The sequence below is a fragment of the Chiloscyllium plagiosum genome, unplaced genomic scaffold, assembly GCF_037043375.1.
Source record: "Chiloscyllium plagiosum isolate Xiang-an unplaced genomic scaffold, Cpla_swu_hap1 HiC_scaffold_42, whole genome shotgun sequence".
Lineage (NCBI taxonomy): Eukaryota > Metazoa > Chordata > Chondrichthyes > Orectolobiformes > Hemiscylliidae > Chiloscyllium > Chiloscyllium plagiosum.
Genome location: NW_028270180.1, coordinates 773,763 through 797,913, shown reverse-complemented (window position 1 = coordinate 797,913; position 24,151 = coordinate 773,763). Strand labels below are relative to the sequence as shown.

The 24,151-nt window shown below is 45.3% G+C and overlaps 1 protein-coding gene across 10 annotated transcripts in view; it reads right to left on the bottom strand.

Annotated features, from left to right (window-relative positions):
* Window positions 1–16,181, bottom strand: part of entrep2 (endosomal transmembrane epsin interactor 2) — a 98,319-nt gene extending 82,138 nt beyond the window's left edge. For 7 of the 10 annotated variants that reach the window (XM_043680321.2, XM_087982171.1, XM_087982167.1 and 4 more), the window contains exon 1: window positions 15,849–16,181. In XM_043680321.2, the coding sequence (XP_043536256.2) occupies window positions 15,849–16,058 (210 nt within the window). In that variant the 5' untranslated portion in view covers window positions 16,059–16,181. Of the gene's footprint in view, window positions 1–15,601 lie in introns of all 10 variants that reach the window. The other 3 variants (XM_087982172.1, XM_087982175.1, XM_087982173.1) reach the window with 2 other exon arrangements.
* Window positions 16,182–24,151: the final 7,970 nt, after the last annotated feature.

The following is a 24,151-nucleotide window of genomic DNA, read 5'->3' as shown; positions in this document are numbered from 1 at the left end:
GGCACCACATTATAGGAAAGATGTGAATGCACTGAAGAAAGTGCCTAGCAATTTAGTTCCTGTGATGAACAGTTATGAAGAGAGATTGAAGAAGTTGGGACTATTCACCTCGGAGAGAAAAAGACTGAGAAGAGATTTGATAGAGGTTTTCAAAATCATGAGCAGGCTGGATGCAGTAGTTCAGGAGAAGTTCTTCTCACTGATTAAAGGAACAATAATGAACGGGCTTAGATTTAAAGTGATGTGCAAAATAAGCAAGATGATATGAGGAAAAAAGGTTTTCACATAGAGAGTAGTTAGGGTGTGAATGCATTGCCTGGAAATGTGGTGGAGACAAGTTCAATTGAGGAATTCAAGATGATATTAGATGATTATTTGGATAGAAATAGTGTGCAAGAATATGGGGAAAAGGCAAGAGATTGACACTCTATAATGATGACCATTTGCATAGCTGCTGCAGAAATATAGTTCAGGTTGTAAGTTTGCTTGCTGAGCTGGTAGGTTTGTTCTCAGACGTTTTGTCACCATGCTAGGTAACATCATCAGTGAGCCTCCGGTGAAGCACTGGTGTTCGATCCTGCTTTCTATTTATGTGTCTTCGAATGTTAAGGTGGGTAATATTATTTCCGATCCTTTTTCTCAGATGTTGGTAAATGGGTCCAAATCGATATGTTTATCGATGGAGATTCGGTTTGAATGCCGATCTCTAGGAATTCCGTACATGTCTCTGTTCAGCCTGTCCTAGAATGTCTTGCCCCAGTTGAAGTGGTGTCCTCTTTCATCTGTGTGTAAGGATACTAGTGATAGCTGGTCATGTCCTTTGGTGGCTAGTTGGTGTTCGTGTATCCTGGTTGCTAGTTTCTTGCCTGCCTGTCTGACTTATCGTTTCTTGCAGTCCTTGCAGGGTATTTTGTATATGAATTTGTTTTGCTAGTTGTTGGTACTGGGTCCTTTACATTCATCAGTATCTGTTTCAGTGTGTTTGTAGGTTTGTGGGCTACCATGATGCCAAGGGGTCAGAGTAGTCTAGTAGTCATCTCAGAGATGTCTTTGATGTATGGTAGTGTGTCTAGAGTCTCTGGGCATGTTGTTGTGTCGTCTTGTTGGGTTTGTTGTTTCAGAATCAGCGGACTGTGTTTATCAGGTACCTGTTCTTGAATACGCTGTATAAGTGTTTTTCTTCTGCTGCTCTTAGTTCCTGGGTGCTGCAGTGTGTTGTGGCCCAATTAAATAATGTCCTGATGCAGCTCTGTTTGTGGCTGTTGGGATGATTGCTTCTGTTGTTGAGTATCTGGTCTGTGTGTGTTGCTCTCCTATAGACGCTGGTCTACAGTTCTCTATTGACTGTTTGTTCCACTGTGACATCTAGGAAGGGGAGTCTGTTGTTGAACTCTTCCTCTTTTGTAACATTTATGCCAGTAAGGATGTTGCTAATTATATTGTAGATTTTCTTTAATTTGTTTCGTTTCATGATGACAAAGGTGTCATCCACATAGTGGACCCAAAGCTTGGGTTGGATCGTGGGGCAAAGTGTTCGTCCTCATCTCTGCATCACTGCTTCTGCCAAGAATCCTGATATTGGTGTTCCATTGATTTGCCTGTAAGTCTTGTCAATGAAGGCGAAGTGAATAGTGAGGCACAAACAACTAGCTTGAGGATGCTATCCTTGCTGATGGAGTTGGTGCTGTCTGGTGTTTATATCCTTGGTTCATCTAGTAGTGTGGTCAGTGTTTCTTTGGCCAGGCTGATGTTAATTAATGTGAATAGGGCCACTGTGTCAAAGGAGAACATGACTTTGTCCTCTCCTATCTTTGTGTATTTGATCTTCAGGAATTTTTGGGTGGAGTGGATGGAGTGGCATGAGTCTTCTATTAGGTATTTCAGTTTACGGTGAAATTCTTTTGCTAATCTGCATGTTGGTGTGCCGGGAAGTGAGATTATGGGTCGGGGAGAGGGGGGAGGGGGGGATGGTTTGTGTACATTAGGTAATCCATAGAAATGGATCCATCAAATTTCATTCTTTGGAAATATGTGTTGTTAATTTCAACTGATTTGTGGAGTTTCTTCAGTGATGCTGTGATGTGCTTTTCTAGCTGTGGAGTCAGGTCCATCGCCACCTGTTGGTAATGTCGATATCTTTGAGTAGCCTTTTCAATGTACTGTTCTGTTGAGAATGACTGACTGACTATCATGCACACTTTGTCTGCAGGGAGGATTACAATATTTCTGTCTTTCTGAGTCCTTCTAGGGCTTTCCTTTCCTGTGTGTTGAGAGTGTTCCCTGCTTTCTTCCTGTTTAATGTTGTTGCTACTGTCTGTCTGATGGTCTGTTGGGTTTCTTCCGTAAGTCTGTTGTGCTTCAGGGTTGATTCCAATGCTGCTAGGAAGTCCTTTTGGTCTACAGTTGTTTGCGGGTGGCAAACCAATGCCATTTGACTGAGTGTCACCTTATGGCCCCTCGACTCTGCTCTGCCATTCAATAAGAACATGGCTGAACTTTTCATGGATATCGCTGCAGGCGTTCCTCAGAGTAATGTCCTAGACCCAACCATCTTTAGCTGCTTCAGCAATGGCCTTCCCTCCATCATAAGGTCAGAAGAGGGGAAGTGGCAAGTAATATTCGCAAATGCCAGCCTATCAGCATTCCCAAAAAGAGACAGACAATCTAACCACCGCCCCTTGACATTCAATAGTGTTACAATCACTGAATCTGCCACTAACAACATCCTGGGTGTTCCAGACCTCAGCTGGAAACTCAACTGGGCTAACCACATAAACGCAGTGGCTACAAGGCCAGGTCAGAGGCTAAGAGTACTCCAGCATGTAACTCACATCTTGACTCCCCAAAGCCTGTCCACCATCTACTAGGGACAAGTCAGGAGTATGACGGAATACTCCCCATTTGTCTGGATGTGTGCAGCCCCAACAACACTCAAGAAGCTTGACACCATCCAGGATCAAGCAGCCACTTGATTGGCACTGCATCCAAAAGCATCTATTTTCTCCACCACCAATGCTCAGTAGCAGTAATGTGTACTAGCTGCAAGATGCACTGCAGAAATGCACCCAAGTCCTTTAGACAGCACCTTGCAAACCCACAACTACTTCCATCTGGAAGGTCAACGGCAGTAGATATATGTGTACATCACCATTTTCAAGTTCCCCTCCAAGCCACTCACCATACTGACTTGCAAATATATTGTTGTTTCTTCACTGCTGTTGCGTCAAAATCCTGGAATTCCCTCCCTAATGGCATTGTGGGTCACTCTACAGCAAATGGACTGCAGCGGTTCAAGGCAGCAGCTCACCACCACCACCTTCTCAAGTGCACTAGGGATGGGCAAAAATGCTGGCCAGCCAGCAATGCCCATATCCCACAAATTGAATAATTTAAAAAGAGGCGCAGAGATTAGATGATGGCTCTAACAATAGACCGATATTGTCAATTTGAACAAGAAAATATTCTGAAGTCCATTTAGAAAATCAATCTCCTGTGGGTTCTGGTAATATGAAATAAAGTTAGAAACTATTTGGACATCCAAGCAGGTCAGGCAGCAGCTGTGGAGAGGAAAATATAGCTGATTTTTTAAAACTTGATAACCTTTCATCAAAAATCACAGAAAACTTTCATTTTCAGTATCTGAAGATGTTGAGCTATCATGTCGGAGTTCACTGTTCCATTTGGTTAACTAACTACATGATCATCAAGAGTATAAATAAATTTCAGAGGATTAGATCATTTTATTTATAACCATCTATAGAATCCTCCAAAAACAATTCTGGAAATGAAAACTCTCTGAGATAATTTTTTTAAAAAAATACACATAGTCATTTACACCATATTATCCATATATTAATTCCCACTTCAAAGCTACTTAGGTGTATGGTAAAGCACTTTAGGAGAAGCTGAGATCAGAGTGGACTCCAAAGAAATGGAAGTCTTTTGTTCACAGAAGGATGTTATTATTTAATATTTAATATAGTCTGAGGGAAGGCTTGCAGCCTAATGGAATGAGGGAACTGTTGATGGATACAGATATTTTGAAAATCAACTTGTTCAAAGATGTTAATACACACTTTTTGAGCAGATGGGAACTGAACCTCTTGGGTCACAGGTGGGCCCAGGTGATGGATATATAAATTAAAGTTAATTGGGTGTGAATTGCTTGCATAAATATGGGAAGCTAGTTCCAGGAGGTGAGAATCTCCTCATTTCAGGTGACTGACTCTGAGTTGTGGGGAATAGTTAGTTCTCGGAGTTGGGAAACATTTGCCTTCTGGTTTTCTCTTCTGTTTTGTGTGTTTTGGTTAAAAAAAAAAGGGAAGCTAGTAATCAGTAGGCATGAGTTTTATGGAACATGGCTAACTGAATTAAAGCTCACACTGAAGCTCCTTCTCCACCAACTGTGCTAGAACAATGAAAAACTAACTCCAGTTTAATAATATCATTATTGCCTGTGACAAATACTCACTTAATTTTCTCTTAAAAGATGTAATTTCTCCTGTTTCAAATATTCTCTGTGGCAAAATATTCCACACTCCTAAAATCTTTCGTTATGAAATTTCTTAATCTCTCTCCTCGCTTACTAACAAATAAACACAAGTAGCAATCAGAAGTAGACTAATAGGTTCCTGAAATCTGATCTTCCAACCCCCACCTCCATTCCTGAAGAAAGGTTATACTCGAAACATTGACTTCTCCACCTCCTGATGCTGCCTGGCTTCCTGTGTTCTTCCAGCGTCCTACTTATCTACTTTGGATTCCAGTATTTGCAGTTTTATTGCCTTATTTAATAAGATCATGGCTGCTCAGTTTGTGTTTTGAATTTTACATTTACAACTACCCTGGTAACCTTTGATTCCTCTGCCTAATGGACGTCTACCTACCTCTACCTTAAAATTATTTAAAGATTCATCCTCCATCACCTTCTGAGGCAGGGAGTTCAAAGGTAGCCCAACTCTTAAAGAGAAAATTCTCATATCTCCTAAAAGGGCGATCCCTAAGTTTAAAAAAGTGTCCTCTGTAGTGACTGTAACAAGGTCTGTGAACTGGATCTTACAGAATATGAGTTCTCTGATTGCGCTGTTAATCTGGTCCAATCAGGGAACCCTACCTGACATATAAAAAGGTGAGTGTCACAAATATTGACACTCTCGTGCCTGATTCTGTATGAAGCAGTACAAAAGTTTGGTTAAATGGTCATCCGGGGATCTAAAATGGCGGCGATCTGAGAAGATCGCACTGCAGAGTTTTGCATCGCAGCAGGAGCAGGACGGTCCTTTAACCTGCCCAACCCAGGTCATCAGGATTTCTTGGGGCATTGGAAAGATTGTGGAGCCGCAAGAAACATTTAAAAATTGACTTACCTGTATTTTCAGCTGTCCAGAAATGCCTAAAAAGGGAGGAGGAGCATCTAAGACCGGGCCTGCAGCTCAGCCTGCTGCAGCCTCGGAGCCGATTACTCTCCAGGACCTGGTGAACCAGCTCTCGAAATCTCGCGAGATGTTGGGGAAACAGATTAAAGAGAAGCAGGCTCCAGTCTCTCTGATGCTGCAGAAGGATGAGCAGCAGCTGGGAGACCTGGAGAAGAGGACAGATGAGGTAGAGCACAGGTGGAAGCTGATGCCAGTTCACTCAAGGAAGAGATCCAAGCCCTGAAGACACAGGTTCGTAATTTACGTGACTAAGCGGATGATCTTGAAAACAGGGGTAGGATAAAAAACATTTGGATCATTGGTCTGTCTGAGAGTAAGGAAGGTGAGTGGCCTGTGGAATTTGTTGAAGATTGGCTTCCGAAATTCCTTGACTTGGAGACTGGCATGAGAGGATTGAAGATAGAGAGGGCTCACCAGGTTGCAACGCGGAGGTCGGGTATGGGTCAATGCCCTTGTCCTTTCCTGGTGCGGTTCCATCATTACCTGGATAAGGAGAGAGTCATAAAGGCTTCCAGACTCCAGTGGAAGGATCCAAAGACCCTAATTTACGAGGGGTCTAAGATCATGTTTTTTCAGGACTTTTCAGCGGCGGTGATCCAGAAACGAAAATTGTATGATGGTGTCAAGAGACGACTGAAGGAACTTGGGATTCAGTACTCCCTGAGATATCCGGCAGTACTTCGGATCACCTTGGATGGATCCATGCATCCCTTTGACAGATCGGAGAAGGCGAGAGACTTTGTGGACAAACTAACCTAATTTAAACAATTGTAGTATGCATAAATGTTGTTGCTTGGGAATGCATTTTTCATTCTGTAAAAGAAATGGAGGAAATCCGGTTGGAGCTTTGTTTTTCCCCTTTTTTTCCTCTCTTGATAATAATTTGGTTCAAACTATGTCTGGTGGTGGGTAAGATGTACATTTTAAATTTCTAAGTCAGGACATACCAAAGGATGGGTGGGGTATTTATTCCCCTTTTTTAAAATAAAAGAATTTTTAAAAATTCATATTGATACTCTAGGGTGTTTATTCTTTTTAGCTTGTGCTTGCCATGTGGCTCTAGCTGGGAGAAGTGAAGGTGGTTGAGATGGTTAGATGCCTACTTATGGGGAGTTCGGGACAGGTAGTTGCCCCCTCCGGGCAGGGGGTGAGTTCCCCTACTCTGCGCTATTGGCGCTTTATATGTTGGTTTGTTTTCTAGTTTTTGTTGTTTTTTATTTTTAATAATTTTGTATATTTGTTAAATGTAGTGGTTTTAGTTTATGTAGTTTTTATATTTGGTGGACCATGCAACACTAAGGCTCAGCAATTTGTGGTTAGGGTTCCGCCTCTCGGGAATTTAAATGTAATTGCAGAAGATTATGGCTAGTGATTTGAGTAAATGGTGTACGTGGAATATCAAGGGAAGTCACTCACCAATTAAGAGGAAGAAGGTACTCTTGAGTCTTAGAAAGGATAGGGTGGATATTGCTTTGTTACAGGGACAAAAAGCATCTGAAATTACAGCAGAATGGCTTTGACCGAGTTTATTTTTCATCATTTAATACCAGAAGTAGAGGAGTGGCTATATTGGTTAGGAGAAATCTCTCATTTAAATTGTTGGAATGTATTAAAGACACATAAGGGAGGTTTGTAAGCCTTGATAAATGGGGAAGAATATGGCATTTTAAATGTTTATTGTCCCCCAACTCATCCTCTTAAATTCGTGGTAGATGCTTTTCCTAAACTGATAAGTCTCTCAAGTCTCGGCACATCATTATAGGGGGAGATTTTAACTGCCTCATGGACCCCACAGTAGACAGGTTGCCTAAAGGTCCCTCGATACCCTCTGCACAAACTAAACAGTTATTGGGTTTGTCTGGGGAATTAGGGTTGGTGGACGTCTGGAGGTATCTCCACCCTACAGGTAGGGATTTCACGTTTTTCTCCAATCTCATAGATGTCACACGAAGATTGATTTTTTTTTTCTGACCCCTGCGGTAACCTTGGATCTGGTGGCATCCTGTATGATTGGTAATATTGCCATCTCTGATCATGCTCCAGTGTACCTCATGGTTAAGATTAAGGATGTTACAGTGGATTCAAGGTACTGGCGAATGGACCCCTTTATTCTCATGGACAGTAGATTTGTGGAGTATTAGTCTAGGGAATTTCGGGCATTCCTAGACATCAACATAGGCTCGGTTGATAGTTCATCTGTTCTCTGGGAAACTGCCAAAGCTTATGCCAGGGGGTTAGTTATTTCATATTCCACCAGTAGGAAGCGGCAGAAGGGTGAGCAGCAACGTCTCCTTGAAGTACGGTTGAAGGCAGCTCAGAAGGCCTATTTTGACAGACCCTCATTGGTCAAACTACAGAGGATTACAGCACTGCGGTCTACACTAAATTCCATGCTCAAGCAGACGGCAAAGAAGGAGCTCGCTTTTGCAAAGCAAAGGTTATACGAGCATGGTAACAAGCCAGGCAAATACTTAGCATACCTTGCCAGAAAGAGAAGTGCCCCACAAAGCATTACAGCGATTAGGGAAGGGTCTGTGAACCTAACATATGATTCTAAAAAGATTAATGTGGTGTTCCAGAGATTCTACTCTAAGTTATATCAGTCTGAGAATTGTGAGGAGGGGCAGGCCAAAATGGAATCCTTTTTTAGAGATCTGAAGCTCCTGCGTGTGACTCCCGAACAACCGTCCTTTCCCAATGCCCCATTATCAGAGCAAGAAGTGCAGGAAGCTGTGAGGCAGCTTCAGAGTGGAAAGGCGACCGGTCCTGATATAAATTCCTTATAGAATTCACTGGGAAGTCTAAGTACACCGTCAGGCCCGATGCTGAATATGTTTAATGATTCATACAGTCATGATTGTCTCCCACCATCTCTGAGAGAGGCCAATACTTCACTTATCCTTAAAAAAGGGAAGGATCTGGAAGAATGTGCTTCATACAGGCCCATCTTGCTCTTAAATGTGGACTTTAAAATCCTCTCTAAGGCTCTTGTGTTAAGGCTGGAGACTGTGTTACCCTCTATTATTAAAGAGGATCAGACGGGCTTCATAAAGGGTCGCAGATCCTCCAATAACGTTAGGAGGCTGCTTAATGTAATTCAAGCATGCCAACAGCCGTCAATACAGGGATTGGCGATTTCTTTAGATGCAGAGAAGGCATTTGACCGAGTTGAGTGGCCGTACCTTTCCTATACTCTAGACTCTAGACGTTTTCATAAGACGGGTAAAGTCCCTTACAGTGTACCTCTCATGGCAGTCATTACCAACGGGATACAATCAAGCAATTTTAATATTTCTAGGGGCAGCCGGCAGGGCTGTCCCCTTCCATCATTACTTTTTACGTTGGTGATTGAATCGTTGGCAGAAACCATTCATGGGGATCTCAACATATCAACTCCAGAAGTGGGGTCAAAATTACATAAGAGCTCGATGCAGACGATGTTCTAATTTTTTGGACAAATCCAGCAGTCTCAGTGCCTTGCCTGATACAATGCATTCACGCATTTGGCGCTTTTTCAGGGTATAAGATTAATTTTGCTAAATCAGAGGCTATGCCTATGGGTAGGTCTTACAAAAGAGTTGCCTCTTGAGAGTGACTATAGATTCCCATTTAGGTGGTCACAGGGGGGTTTTGTGTATTTGGGCATATTCATTACTCCAGTTCTGGATTGCCTGTTCAAAGCCAATTTTACTCAATTATTTGAAAAAATTAAACAAGATCACCAAAGATGGGAGGCACTTCCAGTTTCATGGTTGGTTTGGATAGCGCTTATTAAGATGAATATTCTCCCTCGTTTGCTATACCCTATACGGATGCTCCCCCTGATTTTCAGTAAACAAACACTCAGGAGACTGACCGGTTGGTTCAGCTCCTTTATCTGGCACCGTAAACAGCCCCTCATTAAATTAGCCAAACTGCAGTTGCCTCACAAATTGGGGGGAGTAGACCTTCCGGACATTAAAAATTACCAATTAAGCTCGCTTTTGACCTACGTGAATGATTGGGTTTGTGGGGACCCTCTTTCAATATGGCTAGATATCGAAGTCTCCCAGGCAAGGTGCCCCCTCACCAGTTTGCTGTTTTTGGACAAGGTGAGGACAGTTAGGGAATATTGCCATAACCCAATAGTCATCAATACTGTTAAAGCATGGAGGGCAATTCAGCAGAGGGAAGGTAATATTGGCAAAACATCTTTGTTTACACCTTTAGTGGGTATGCCGGGTTTTCAACCGGGTATGATAGATTCAGGATTTAAACGTCGGGCAGCTAGGGGTATATCTTGCATGGGTGGTTTATTTGAGGGAAACGTAATGATGTCCTTCGATCAGTTAGTACGGAAGTACAAGTTACCTAATAGAGACCTCTTTTGATTTTTTCAAGTTAGGGATTTTATTCAAAAAAGGACCACACTTTTGACTGACAACACTAACACTACTTTGACTGACCACACTAACAAGGGCTAAGAGTACACTCTGTCAGTACTTTATATCACCAATTGGGGGGGTGCCACCTCAGATGAGTCTGATCGACTCGGCAAGATGTGGGAAAGAGAGCTGGGTGTTGAAGTTTCTTCAGAGGCATGGAAGGATATTTGGGAGAATGCAAGGAAGATATCAATTTGCAATAGGACCCATGCTTTACAGTTGAAGATTCTCCACAGGGTCCACTTAGCCCCAGACCGTTTATCAAAATTTAAACCAGGGGTATCTTCAGCATGTCCCAAGTGCAAGCTCTGCACAGGCACTCTTACCCATTGTCTTTGGTCTTGTGACAGGCTTCAAACATATTGGAGCGCTGTGGTGGGTGCAATGGCGAGGATTTTAGGTGTAGGAGTGGAGAAAGACCCTATTTCTCTCCTTTTGAGCCTACCCATTGTGTTTCCTGCAGACGCGCATAAGAAAAAACTTTTCAATATTCTTATATTCTGTGCAAAGAAGAATATCTTGCTAGGTTGGATATCCGAAAAAAACCCCAGGCCTGTCGGCTTGGCGGAAGATTGTTATGGAGTATATTCCCCTGGATTTTCTCACAAATATGGTACACCACAAAACTGAGAATTTTTACAAGACATGGCAACCCTTTTTGAAATACCTGGACACAGATTTATCTGCCACACTAACAAGAGCTTTTATATAGCCGTAACAATTGTGTTTCATGAGTCCAATATCCAGGGAGGAGGAATTGTGAATGTATGAGTGTTTTGTTTGGCTGGGCTGAGTTATTACTATTTATTTGTTTGTTGTTAGGTATTTATTTATTTAGTTAAATAGCTAGTTTAGGTTTTTTAAAAATTTTATACTTCTCTATATATGTTTATAGATTCGTATAGGAGGGTAGGTTGGGGAATTTTTATTATTATTATTATTTGGGTTTAGTTTTGTACTATTTTTGTACTGTTTTGAATTGCATTGTTTTGTATTTGTTGTAATATTTAAAAATCTACTTTTTCTTAATAAAAATATGAAAAAAAGGTCATCCAGTTCTCATGGAGGTCAATACTGGTGCAGCAATATCAGCTATTGCAGACCAGTTTTTAACAAAATTCTAGACCTCTGGACTCTAGACCTTAATTTTGCACAAGACCTCAGCTAGGCTGAGAAGCTATAGTGGGGAACTTTGCAGATTTAAGGGTTGAATTTTAGTTCCAGCCTCTTATGAAAAGCAGCTGGTTCAATTACCAGTGATAGTTGGAAAAGGCTTGGATCCAAGCTTGTTAGGGCGAAATTAGTTTCACCTAGATTGGCTCAACACTTTTCAATTAAAAAATGGCTACCTGAGTGAAGTCCTAATTAAATATTTAGAAGTTTTCTAGAAAGGTCTTCAAATGATCAGAAGAGCCAAGTCAATGTTGCATTTTGACCAAGAAGCAATTCCATCATTCTACAAGGCCTGCCCAGTGCCATTTGCTTTACAGGGAGAAGTAGAGACAGAAATCAAAAGGTTAGAAAGTAAAGGAATCATCAAACCAGTCCAATTTGTAGAATGGACAGGAGTGGTCGAACTGATTTTGAAGCCCAATGGGTCGGTTCACCTTTGTGGGGATTTTAAACAAATGGCAAACTGCTTTTCACAGCTGGATAAATACTCCATCCCTTGCATAGTGAATTTATATGCTGGCAGGGGGCTGTCCTTTAACGAAGCTGGATATTAGCCATGCGTACTTGCAATTGCATTTAGACCAGGATTCTCAGAAGCATGCTATAATTATTACTCATAAATACACATTGTACCAATATACGAGACAGCCATTTGGGCTTTCGTTGCTGACAAATACTGGCTGAACTTCACTAGCGCCATCCAGGGCTTTCCAAAATGACACTGTCGCCGAGATGTCAGGTGGCCGGGCTTTGACGCGGACATAGCTGTGTTGATGGGTGATTGCCCAGAGTACCAACAAGGACAACAATTGGTGCCAGCAGCTCCCCCAAATCTGTGGGAGTGGCCAGATAAAACTTGAACGTAGTTGCAGGTTGACTATGCAGGTCCTTTTCGTGAGTTCAATGTTCTTTGTCATTGTAGACATCCACTCAAAATAATTGGGCATGCATAGAGTATATTCGTCAAACAAAGCAATGATAGAAAAGCTGCATGCATCTGTTTCAACAGAGTTCTGTAAGTTTTGATCACAGAGAATGGGCCATAGTATGGGTTAGTGGTCACTGCTGTCTCACAGCACTAGGGACACGGGTTCGATTCCAGTCTCAAGCGACAGTCTATGTGGAGTTTACACATTCTCCCTGTGTTTGCTTGGATTTCCTCTTGGTGCTTCAGTTTCTTCCCACAATCCAAAGATGTGCAGGTTAGGTGAATTGGCCATACTAAATTGCCCATAGCATTCAGAGATGTGTTGGGTGCATCAGTCAAGGGTCAATGTAGAGTAATAGGGTAGGGGAATGGGTCTGGGTGGGTTACTAATCAGAGGATCAGTGTGGACTTGTTGGGCCAAAAGGCCTGTTCTATGATGCCTGTTTACCAGCAAGGAATTTGGTTATTTCTTAAAGTCAAATGAGATTCAACATATAAGGACAGCTCCATACCACCCAGCATCCAGGCCGTGGAACTTTGAAGCATGGCTTTAAGAAACAGCTAACAGCCTCGTTATGAGAAGATTTGTAGCGCAGGTTGAGGTTCTGGATGTAGGTTTGCTCACTGAGCTGGAAGGTGCATTTTTAGACATTTCGTCACCATACTAGATAATATCTTCAGTGAGCCTCTGGATGAAGCACTGGGGGTGTAGCCTGCTTTCTATTTATATGTTTGGATTTCCTTGGAGGATGATGTCATTTCCTGTGGGGACATCATTTCCTGTTCTTTTTCTCAGGGGGTGGTAAATGGGATCCAAGTCAATGTGTTTGTTGATAGATTTCTGGTTGCTTCATGCATGAGAATTTAAAAATGTGTTGCTGGAAAAGCGCAGCAGGTCAGGCAACATCAAAGGAGCAGGAGAATTGACGTTTCGGGCATAAGCCCTTCTTCAGGAATGAGGAGCGTGTGCCAAGTTGGCTAAGAAAAAAGGTAGGGGGGAGGGGCATTGGGAATACGATAGGTGGAAGGAGGTTAAGGTGAGGATGATAGGCCAGAGAGGGGGTGGGGGCGGAGAGGTCTGGAAGAAGATTGCAGGTCAAAAAGGCGGTGCTGAGTCTGAAGGTTGGGACTGAGAAAAGGTGGGGGGAGGGGAAATGAGAAAGCTGGAGAAATCTGCATTCATCCCTTGTGGTTGAGGGTTCCTAGGCGGATGAGGCGCTCTTCCTCTAGCCGTCGTGTTGCCATGGTCTGGCAATAAAGGAGGCCAAGGACCCTCATGTCCTTGGCGGAGTGGGAGGGGGAGTTAAAGTGTTCAGCCACAGGGCGGTTGGGTTGGTTGGTGCGGGTGTCCCAAAGGTGTTCTCTGAAATGTTCCGCAAGTAGGCAGTCTGTCTCCCTAATGTGTAGGAGGCCACATTGGGTGCAGCGGATGCAGTAAATGATGTGTGTGGAGGTGCAGGTGAATTTCTGACGGATATGGAAGGATCCCTTGGGGCCTTGGAGGGAAGTAAGGGGGGAGGTGTGAGCACAAGTTTTGCATTTCTTGCGGTTGCAGGGGAAGGTGCCAGGAGTGGAGGTTGGGTTGATGGGGGTTGTGGATCTGTTGTGGTTCTGTTCGCCGAGCTGGAAGTTTTTGTTGCAAACGTTTCGTCCCCTGGCTAGGCGACATCATCAGTGCTTGGGAGCCTCCTGCGAAGCGCTTTTTTGATGTTTCCTCCGGTGTTTATAGTGGTCTGTCCCTGCCGCTTCCGGTTGTCAGTTTCAGCTGTCCGCTGTAGTGGTTGGTATATTGCGTCCAGGTCGATGTGTTTGTTGATGGAGTTTGTGGATGAATGCCATGCCTCTAGGAATTCCCTGGCTGTTCTCTGTCTGGCTTGCCCTATGATAGTAGTGTTGTACTATCACAACACTACTATCATAGGGCAAACCAGACAGAGAACAGCCAGGGAATTCCTAGAGGCATGGCATTCATCCACAAACTCCATCAACAAACACATCGATCTGGACCCAATATACCAACCACTACAGCGGACAGCTGAAACTGACAACCGGAAGCGGCAGGGACAGACCACTATAAACACCGGAGGAAACATCAAAGAAGCGCTTCGCAGGAGGCTCCCAAGCACTGATGATGTCGCCTGGCCAGGGGACGAAACGTTTGCAACAAAAACTTCCAGCTCGGCGAACAGAACCACAACAACGAGCACCCGAGCTACATATCTTCGCACAAACTTTGAACACTTACATTGTGGATCTGACGAGGGAGTCGTGGAGGGAATGGTCTTTCCGGAACGCTGATAGGGGTGGGGAGGGAAATATATCCTTGGTGGTGGGGTCTGTTTGGAGGTGGCAAAAATGACGAAGGATGATACGATGTATCTAGAGGTTAGTGGGATGGTAGGTGAGGACCAGTGGGGTTCTGTCCTGGTGGCGATTGGAAGGCCGGGGTTCAAGGGTGGAGGAGGGGGAAGTGGAGGAGATGTGGTGGAGAGCATCATCAATCACGTCTGAGGGGAAATTGCGGTCTTTGAAGAAGGAGACCATCTGGGTTGTTCGGTATTGGAATTGGTCATCCTGGGTGCAGATGCAGCGAAGGCGAAGGAACTGGGAATATAGGATGGTGTTTTTACAGGGGGCAGGGTGGGAGGAGGTGTAATCTAGGTAGCTGTGGGAGTCTGTCGGTTTATAGTAAACGTCCGTGTTGAGTCGGTCGTCCGAGATAGAAATGGAGAGGTCTAGGAAGGGGAGGGAGGAGTCTGAGACGGTCCAGGTAAATTTGAGGTCGGGGTGGAAGGTGTTAGGAGGATGAACTGTTCAACCTCCTTGTGGGAGCACGAGGTAGCGCCAATGTAGTTATCGATGAAGTGGAGGAAAAGGTGGGGGGTGGTGCCAGTGTAGCTGCGGAAGATGGACTATTGCTATACAGTGGGGAGACAGGCCGCCTACTTGCAGAACGTTTCAGAAAACACCTCGGGTCACTCGCACCAACCAACCCAAACGCCCCGTAGCTGAACACTTTAACTCCCCCTCCTCCATCGCCAGACTATGGCAACACGACGCCTGGAGGAAGAGCACCTCATCTTCTGCCTAGGAACCCTCCAACCACACGGGATGAATGCAGATTTCTCCAGCTTTCTCATTTCCCCTCCCCCCACCTTTTCTCAGTCCCAACCCTCAGACTCCGCACCGCCTTCCTAACCTGCAATCTTCTTCCTGACCTCTCTGCCCCACTCCGGCCTATCACCCTCACCTTGACCTCCTTCCACCTATCGCATTTCCAACGCCCCTCCCCCAAGTCCCTCCTCCCTACCTTTTATCTTAGCCTGCTTGGCACACTCTCCTCATTCCTGAAAAAGGGCTCATGCCCGATATGTCGATTCTCCTGTTCCCTGGATGCTGCCTGACCTGCTGCGCTTTTCCAGCAACACATTTTCAGCTCTGATCTCCAGCATCTGCAGACCTCACTTCCCCCAGTGACTAGAGTTAACCTGACACTGACCCAGGTTAACCTTGTACTGAAATGACTATACCTAACAGTGACCTGAGTTTAATTTGACACTGACCAGAGTAAACCTGACATTTCCCCGAGTCAGCTTGACACGAGTTTCAAAGAAAAGTCACACTGGACTCAAAATACTAACTCTGTTGCTCGCCATAGGTGATGTCCGACCTGCTGAGTTCCTCCAGCACTGTTTTCATTTCAGATCTTCAGCATCCACTGTACGACGTGACAGACAGCAGTTGACACTGACACTAGTTAATTTGAAATAGACGCGGGTTAACTGGGTAATGACCAGCTTAACCTGACAATGACGGTGCCATACCTAACACTGACACGAGTTAATGGGCCAACCTGGGCATGAAGTGGGTTAAATTGGAGTCACTCACCGAGAAACCGGCCCAGAAAGGACATGAATGCCTGACCCTGGCCGAGGAGGTGAGCGCCAGAGCGGCGAAGCTGACTGCCACGATCAGACCCCCGAGTACCATCTCCGCTGCCCCGAGAGCCAGCAGAAGGCGGCGGCGGCGGCGGCGACGAGGATTCCGACCCCAACATGCGGTCGGGCCCAGAGAACGGGATTGGCAGTCACCGGGCATCGCCAGAGCAGACAGCGGTGCCGCGGGAGAGTGCGCGCCACGGGTGCGCGCGGGAACAGAGCGCACTGGCGGGAGTCATGAGCAGCTCGTATCGTTTGCCAGGACAAACGGGGAAAAGCGAAAAGAAACTGCCGCTACAAGGGGGCGGGGCCGCGGGTGATAGGGCGGGTCGGAGAGGGCGGGGCCGAGTGTATAGGGCGGGTCGGAGAGGGCGGGGCCGAGTTTAATAGGGCGGAGCCGAGTGTAATAGGGCGGGTCGGAGAGGGCGGGGCCGAGTGTAATAGGGCGGGTCGGAGAGGGCGGGGCCGAGTGTAATAGGGCGGGTCGGAGGGCGGGGCCGAGTGTAATAGGGCGGGTCGGAGGGCGGGGCCGAGTGTAATAGGGCGGGTCGGAGAGGGCGGGGCCGAGTTTAATAGGGCGGAGCCGAGTGTAATAGGGCGGGTCGGAGAGGGCGGGGCCGAGTGTAATAGGGCGGGTCGGAGAGGGCGGGGCCGAGTGTAATAGGGCGGGTCGGAGAGGGCGGGGCCGAGTGTAATAGGGCGGGTCGGAGGGCGGGGCCGAGTGTAATAGGGCGGGTCGGAGGGCGGGGCCGAGTGTAATAGGGCGGGTCGGAGAGGGCGGGGCCGAGTGTAATGGGCGGGTCGGAGAGGGCGGAGCCGAGTGTAATAGGGCGGGTCGGAGAGGGCGGAGCCGAGTGTAATAGGGCGGGTCGGAGGGCGGGGCCGAGTGTAATAGGGCGGGTCGGAGAGGGCGGAGCCGAGTGTAATGGGGCGGGCCGGAGAGGGCGGGGCCGAGTGTATAGGGCGGGGCCGAGTGTAATAGGGCGGGTCGGAGAGGGCGGGGCCGAGTGTAATAGGGCGGGTCGGAGAGGGCGGGGCCGAGTGTATTCGGGCGGAGCCGAGTGTAATAGGGCGGGTCGGAGGGCGGGGCCGAGTGTAATAGGGCGGGTCGGAGAGGGCGGGGCCGAGTGTAATAGGGCGGGTCGGAGAGGGCGGGGCCGAGTGTAATAGGGCGGGTCGGAGAGGGCGGAGCCGAGTGTAATAGGGCGGGTCGGAGGGCGGGGCCGAGTGTATAGGGCGGGTCGGAGGGCGGGGCCGAGTGTAATAGGGCGGGTCGGAGAGGGCGGGGCCGAGTGTATTAGGGCGGGTCGGAGAGGGCGGGGCCGAGTGTAATAGGGCGGGTCGGAGAGGGCGGGGCCGAGTGTAATAGGGCGGGTCGGAGAGGGCGGGGCCGAGTGTATAGGGCGGGTCGGAGGGCGGGGCCGAGTGTAATAGGGCGGGTCGGAGAGGGCGGGGCCGAGTGTAATAGGGCGGGTCGGAGAGGGCGGAGCCGAGTGTAATAGGGCGGGTCGGAGGGCGGGGCCGAGTGTATAGGGCGGGTCGGAGGGCGGGGCCGAGTGTAATAGGGCGGGTCGGAGAGGGCGGGGCCGAGTGTATTAGGGCGGGTCGGAGAGGGCGGGGCCGAGTGTAATAGGGCGGGTCGGAGAGGGCGGGGCCGAGTGTAATAGGGCGGGTCGGAGAGGGCGGGGCCGAGTGTATAGGGCGGGTCGGAGGGCGGGGCCGAGTGTAATAGGGCGGGTCGGAGAGGGCGGGGCCGAGTGTAATAGGGCGGGTCGGCTGTTGCCAGGGTTGGTGGATTTGAGATATAGGGAGATGCTGAACAGGCTGGGGCTGTTTTCCCTGGTGCGTCGGAGGCTGAGGGGTGACCTTATAGAGGTTTAGAAAATTATGAGGGGCATGGATAGGATAAATAGACAAACTCTTTGCCCTAGGGTCAGGGAGTCCAGAACTAGACATAGGTTTAGGGTGAGAGTGGAAAGATATAAAAGGGACAACCTTTTCATGCAGAGGGTGGTACGTGTATGGAATGAGCTGCCAGAGGAAATGGTGGAGGCTGGTACAATTGCAACATTTAAGAGGTATTTGGATGAGTATATGAATAGGAAGGGTTTGGAGGGATATGGGCCAGGTGCTGGCAGGTGGGACTAGATTGGGTTGGGATATCTGGTCAGCATGGACGGGTTAGACTGAAGGGTCTGTTTCTATGCTGCACATCTCTATGACTCAAATATACCCTGCCCCAGCATCCATCACACTTTGGGGTGGCGAATTCCAAAGATTCACAACCCTTTGGGAGAAGTAGTTTCTCAACTGTTTTAAATTTGCTAACTCTTCTCCCTTCAGTATGGCCTCTTATTCTAGAATGTCTGACAAGAGAAAGCATCCAGTCCATACCTTTATCATCTTGAATATCTCAATGATCTCCCCTCATTCTCCTAAATTCCAGAGAGTAGAGGCCTAAACTGGTCAATCTCTTTTCATACAATAAACCCCTCATTCTCTAAGATCAATCTGGTGATCCTCCTCTGAACTGCCTCCAATGCCATTTCATCTTTCCTCACATAAAGGAACCAAAACTGTGTACAATACTCCAGCTGCAGTCTCACCAATGCCTTGTCCAACCATGTTCCCAAACTAAACTAGTCCCATCTGCCTTTTTGGCATATATCCCTTCTAAACTTTCCTGTTCATGTACTTATTCAAATGTCTTTTAAATTGTACTTGCATTCACGACTTCCTCTGGCAGTTCATTCCATATGCGAACCAGTGTAAAAAACAAAAAAAATTGCCACTCGTCTTTCTTAAATCTTTCTCCTCTCATTCAAAATATGCCACTAGTTTGGAATTGAATCACCCACCCTAGGGAAAAGACCATTGCTATTCATCATATCTGTACCCCTCATCATTTTTATAAGCCTCTATAAAGTCACCCCTTAACCTCCTACAGTCCAGTGAAAAACGTCACAGCCTATTTTTCCAAACTCAAACCCTCCATTCCTGGCAACATCGTGGGAAATCATTTCTGAACCATCTCCAATTTTATAATATCCTTCCAGACCAGAACGGCATACAGTACTCCAGAAGAAGCCTTACCAACATCCTGTACAACCTCAACATTATTTCCCAACTCCTATACTCAATGGTCTGAGCAATCAATTGTCAAGCTCACCCCAAATCCAACGTGATTTAACTTCACTGATTAGTCTCCCATGCGGAACCTCGTCAAAGGCTTTACGAAAGTCCAAGTAAACAATGTCTACCACTATGCCCTCAATCTTCTTGGTTACTTGCTCAAAAAACCAAATCAAGTTTGACAGACATGATTTCCCTTTCACAAAACCATGATGACTATCCCTAATCATTCCTTGCCTCTCAAAATGTATACACATCTTACCTGTCAGACTCACAGGTGGTCTTCTTAAATAAAGGCACATTAGCCACCCCACAACATCTCATCCATGGTTTCAGATGATAAAAATATTTTTGCGAGGGGCCCTGCAATTTCCTCCCTAACTTGCCACAAAGTCCTGGGATACACATCAGGTTCTGGAAATTGATCTACCTTTGTTTTCTAAGACCTCTTCTGTAACATGAGCTGTTTTCAAAATACCAATATTTATTTCCCCCAAGTTCTCTCGCCTCCATTTCTTCCTCTGCAGTAAAAACTGATGCAAAATATTCATCTAATATCTCACCCATGTCCTGAGGTTCAACATGGTGATCTCATTGATCTTTAAGGGGCCCCGCTCTCTCTCTCTCTAGTTGCTTTTTTGCTCTTAATGTACCTGCAGAATCTCTTTGGATTATACTTAATCTGAGCAGTGAAGGCTACCTCATATCCTCACTTTGTCTTCCTGATTTCCCTCTTCAGAATGCCCCTGCACTCTAAGTTCAAGAGATACATTTGATCCCAGTTGTTATCTATGATTCTTTTATGTTTTCTTCACTAGAACCTTCACATCTTTATTCCTCCATTGTTCCCTAATCTTATCAGCCTTACCTTTCACTGTAACAGAGTGCCCCAAACTCTTTATTACACTTTTGAAAGCTTGCCTCATACCATTAAAATTTGCCTTATTCCAATATGAACTTGAACATTTAGGAAGGCTTATCCTTTTCCATATTTATTTTAAAACTAATAGTATAATGATCATTAGTCCTCAAGTGCTCCCCACGCAACACTTCAGTCACTTGCCCTGCCTTATTTCCCAAGAGTACATCCTGGTGTGCTCCTTATCTAGTGGGAACATTTCCATATTGAAGAAAATTTTAATAGAAAATCATATTTAACAAATTCTTCACCATCCAAGCCTTTAACACTATGGCAGTCTCAGTCAATATTTGGAAAGTTAAAATCTCCTACTTTACAACCTCATTATTCTTGCATGTATCTGAGATCTCTCTATACATCTGCTTTTCAATTTCCCTCTGACTATTGGAGTACTATAGTACAATCCCAACAAGGTGATCATCCCTTTCTTATTTCTAATTTCAAACCATACATTTTCACAGGATGAGCCCTCAGAAATATTCTACTTATAGTCATAATGTCTTCCTTAATCAAAAAGGACCACTTCCTCATCTCTCTTTCTCACATTCCTATATCATCTGAAACTTCGAATAGTCCTGGCCTTCCCTCAGCCAAGGTTCTGTAATAGCCATGAGACCTCAGTCTCATGTTCCAATACATGCCCTGATGTCATCAGCCTTACTTGCATGTATTGTTGCTTGTATTGAATTAAATGCAGTTTAATTCAAAATATTAACTGCTTTCTCTCCACAAATGCTGCCAGACCTGAGCTTCTTCAGCAAATTCTGATTTTATTCAGTAAAGATCAGCCATTTGACTCACTCATATGAACTGAGAAATTATAGTTTCCCTATGTTGATGAATATAGTGCTAAAGGCACAAAATAATAGAACATTTCCTTGATCTATTTTCTCCATCAGTTGCATTTGAGGCAGAAAATTAGACAGTTAATCCCAATTAAGTACCCAGCTTTGAAGAATGGCCTCTCCCCTCCCAATCCCTGAACTCTGCATCCACATTTGATCTTGACCAGAGACCCGCACCTGTGGTGGGGCCAGACAGCCTCCACAACAGGTCGTCAGGAGTGAAGAAGAATCACACATTCAGACATGATCGGAATGATGGTCTGAGGATAAATAAACCGGAGTTTGAAAATATTTCATTTCATTGTGCATTAGTAGTGTCCAACAAAATGTTTCGTCTTCTGTCACTATATTCTGAGTGAAAGTTCTGACAACATCAAACTACAGAAAAATGACTGATAACAAATTTCTCACGCTATTAAAATGAATCTTGTGCTTGGGGAAAAGTTAAAGCTTAAGGTACAAGAATACAGCACAATTTAGCATTCTCAGCATAAGGTCGTTGCTAAGATCCAATCCATCTGTTATATCCCATGCCCAAATATCTGCTCATGCATTGATTTGCAGCTTTTGACACAATGATTCATAGTCAGTTCTGCTATAACACGTTTTTTTCAAATCTAATTGGCTTTAATGCGATTAAAGAATTTAGACCGTTATTTGTAGAACACAAACCACTCTCACCTGTATTGGCTATAACGAGATTCCGGCCCCGTTTGTTTAAATGGTATGGCTATTGCACAATTTTCTTATAAAGCGAGAATGCATGAGAACAGGACTATCACGTTACATCAGAACCTACTCCACTGTACAGCCTTTCAATGCTCTGACCCAGACGCAATCTGTGGTGCTTGATAGCTGCGGAAACCCTGGAGTGCCGAAATTCTTAAGGACACCTTGCAGAAGGCTCTTGAATGACTGTAGAAAACACTTAAAAGTGGCAGCACCATGGAGGCTGAGTTGGTTTCTGACATTATGCATACAAGTTCTAATTGCATGGTTCAGCCTAACTTCAAATTTTAAGCAGTAACTGATTTATTTTTTTTAAATGGTACAATTCAAGTTGTCTATTGTCATAAGTTTCACTTGTGCAAATGAGCAAATAAACAAACAAAAAGAAACAAAAAAATTTCCAGCCCAGGAACAGGCCCTTCAGCTCTCAAAGCCTGAGCCAATCCAAATCCACTGTCTAAACCGGTTCCCCAATTCCTAAGCATCTTTAGCTCTCTGCTCCCCACCTACTCATGCATCTGTCCAGACGCATCTTAAATGAATCTACCGTGCCTGTCTCTACTACCTCTGCTGGCAACACATTCCAGGCACCTACCACCCTCTGTGTAAAGTACTTGCCACATGTATCCCCCTTAAACTTTTCACCTCTCACCTTGAAAGCGTGACCACTCGTTAGTGAATCCTTCACCCTGGGGTTAAAAAAAAGTATCTCTATTTACCCTGTATGTACCCTTCATGACCTCAATCAGGTTTCCCCCCTCAATCTCCTTTTTTCTAATGAAAACAATCCTAACCTACTCAACTTCACTTCATTGCTAGCATCTTCCATACCAGGCAACATCCTCGTATACCTTCTCTGCACCCTCTCCAAAGCGTCCACATCCTTTTGGTAATGTGGTGACCAGAACTGTACACAGTATGCTAAATGCGGCCGAACCAATGTCTTGTACAATTTTAACATGACCTGCCAGCTCTTATACTCAATACCCTGTCTAATGAAGGCAAGCATACCATATGCCTTCTTGACCACTCTATCCACCTGTACAGCAACCTTCAGGGTACAATGGACCTGAACTCCCAGATCTCTCTGCTCATCAACTTTTCCAAAAGGCTCTTCCATTTACTGTATAATTTTATGCTAGAATTAGAAATCCTAAAATGTATCACACCTCAGATTTATCTGGATTGAACTCCACCTGCCACTTCTCCGCCCAACTCTCCAGTCTATCTATATTCTCCTGTATTCTTTGACAGTCCCCTATGCTTTCTGCTACTCCACCAATCTTTGCCTCACCTGCAAACTTGCTGATCATACCAACAGTATCCTCTTCCAGATCATTTATCACAAATGTATATCACAACCAACAGTGGCCCCAGCACTGATCCCTGTGGAACACCACTGGTCACCTTCCTCCATTTCAAGAAACTCCTTTCAACTCCTACTCTGTCTCCTGTTGCTCAACCAGTTCTTTATCCACCTAGATAGAACACCCCGCACACTATGGGACTTCACTTTCTTCATTAGTTTACCATCAGCCATCCAACACCGTAGAAAGACAATCAGATCTTTGCTCTATATAAAGTCCATTTATTGATTTGAATCTGACTGTCCTTGGTATCCCTGCAGTAATTTGTATCCGCACTGGTAATCAAAATCCTTTCGCTGCTACATAGATGCGGGGTGAGCATTAACCTGAACGTAGCTCTGACTGATTAGATAGTCAAAAGTTCTGATGGAAACTCCTGATTGGTCTTTCCTCTTACATCAATAATAGGCATTGAGGGATGTTTGAGGGGGCAGGTGAAATACACCCCAATAACAGTCTGTGCCTTCATAGAGTCATGGAGATGTACAGCATGGAAACTGACCCTTCGGTCCAACTTGTCCATGCCGACCAGATATCCCAACCCAATCTAGCCCCACCTGCCAGCACCTGGCCCACATTCCTCCAAACTCTTCCTATTCATATACCCATCCAAATGCCTTTTAAATGTTACAATTGTACCAGCCTCCACCACTTCTTCTGGCAGCTCATTCCATACACGTACCACCCTCTGCGTGAAAAAGTTGCCCCTTAGGTCTCTTTTATATCTTTCCCCCCTCACCCTAAACCTATGCCCTCTAGTTTTGTCTCCCCCACCCCAGGGAAAAGACTGTCTATCCTCAACAGTGACCTAACCAATGTTCTGTACAGCTGCAACATGACCTCCCAACTCCTGTACTCAACACTCTTGACCAATAAAGGAAAGCATACCAGACGTCTTCTTCACTATCCTATCTACCTGCAACTCTACTTTCAAGGAGCTATGAACCTGCACTCCAAGATCTCTTTGTTCAGCAACATTCCCTAGGACCTTACCATTAAGTGTATAAGTCCTGCTAAGATTTATTTTCCCAAAATGCAGCACCTCACATTTATCTGAATTAATCTCCATCGGCAACTTCTCAGCCCATTGGCCCATCTGATCAAGATCCTGTTGTAATCGGAGATAACCTTCTTCGCTGTCCACTACACCTTCAATTTTGGTGTCATCTGCAAACTTACTAACTATACCTCAAGCGAGGACTGGCAGGGGGAAGAACAAAGTTAAACAGGAATAGGTTATCAGACAAACAAATAACTACAA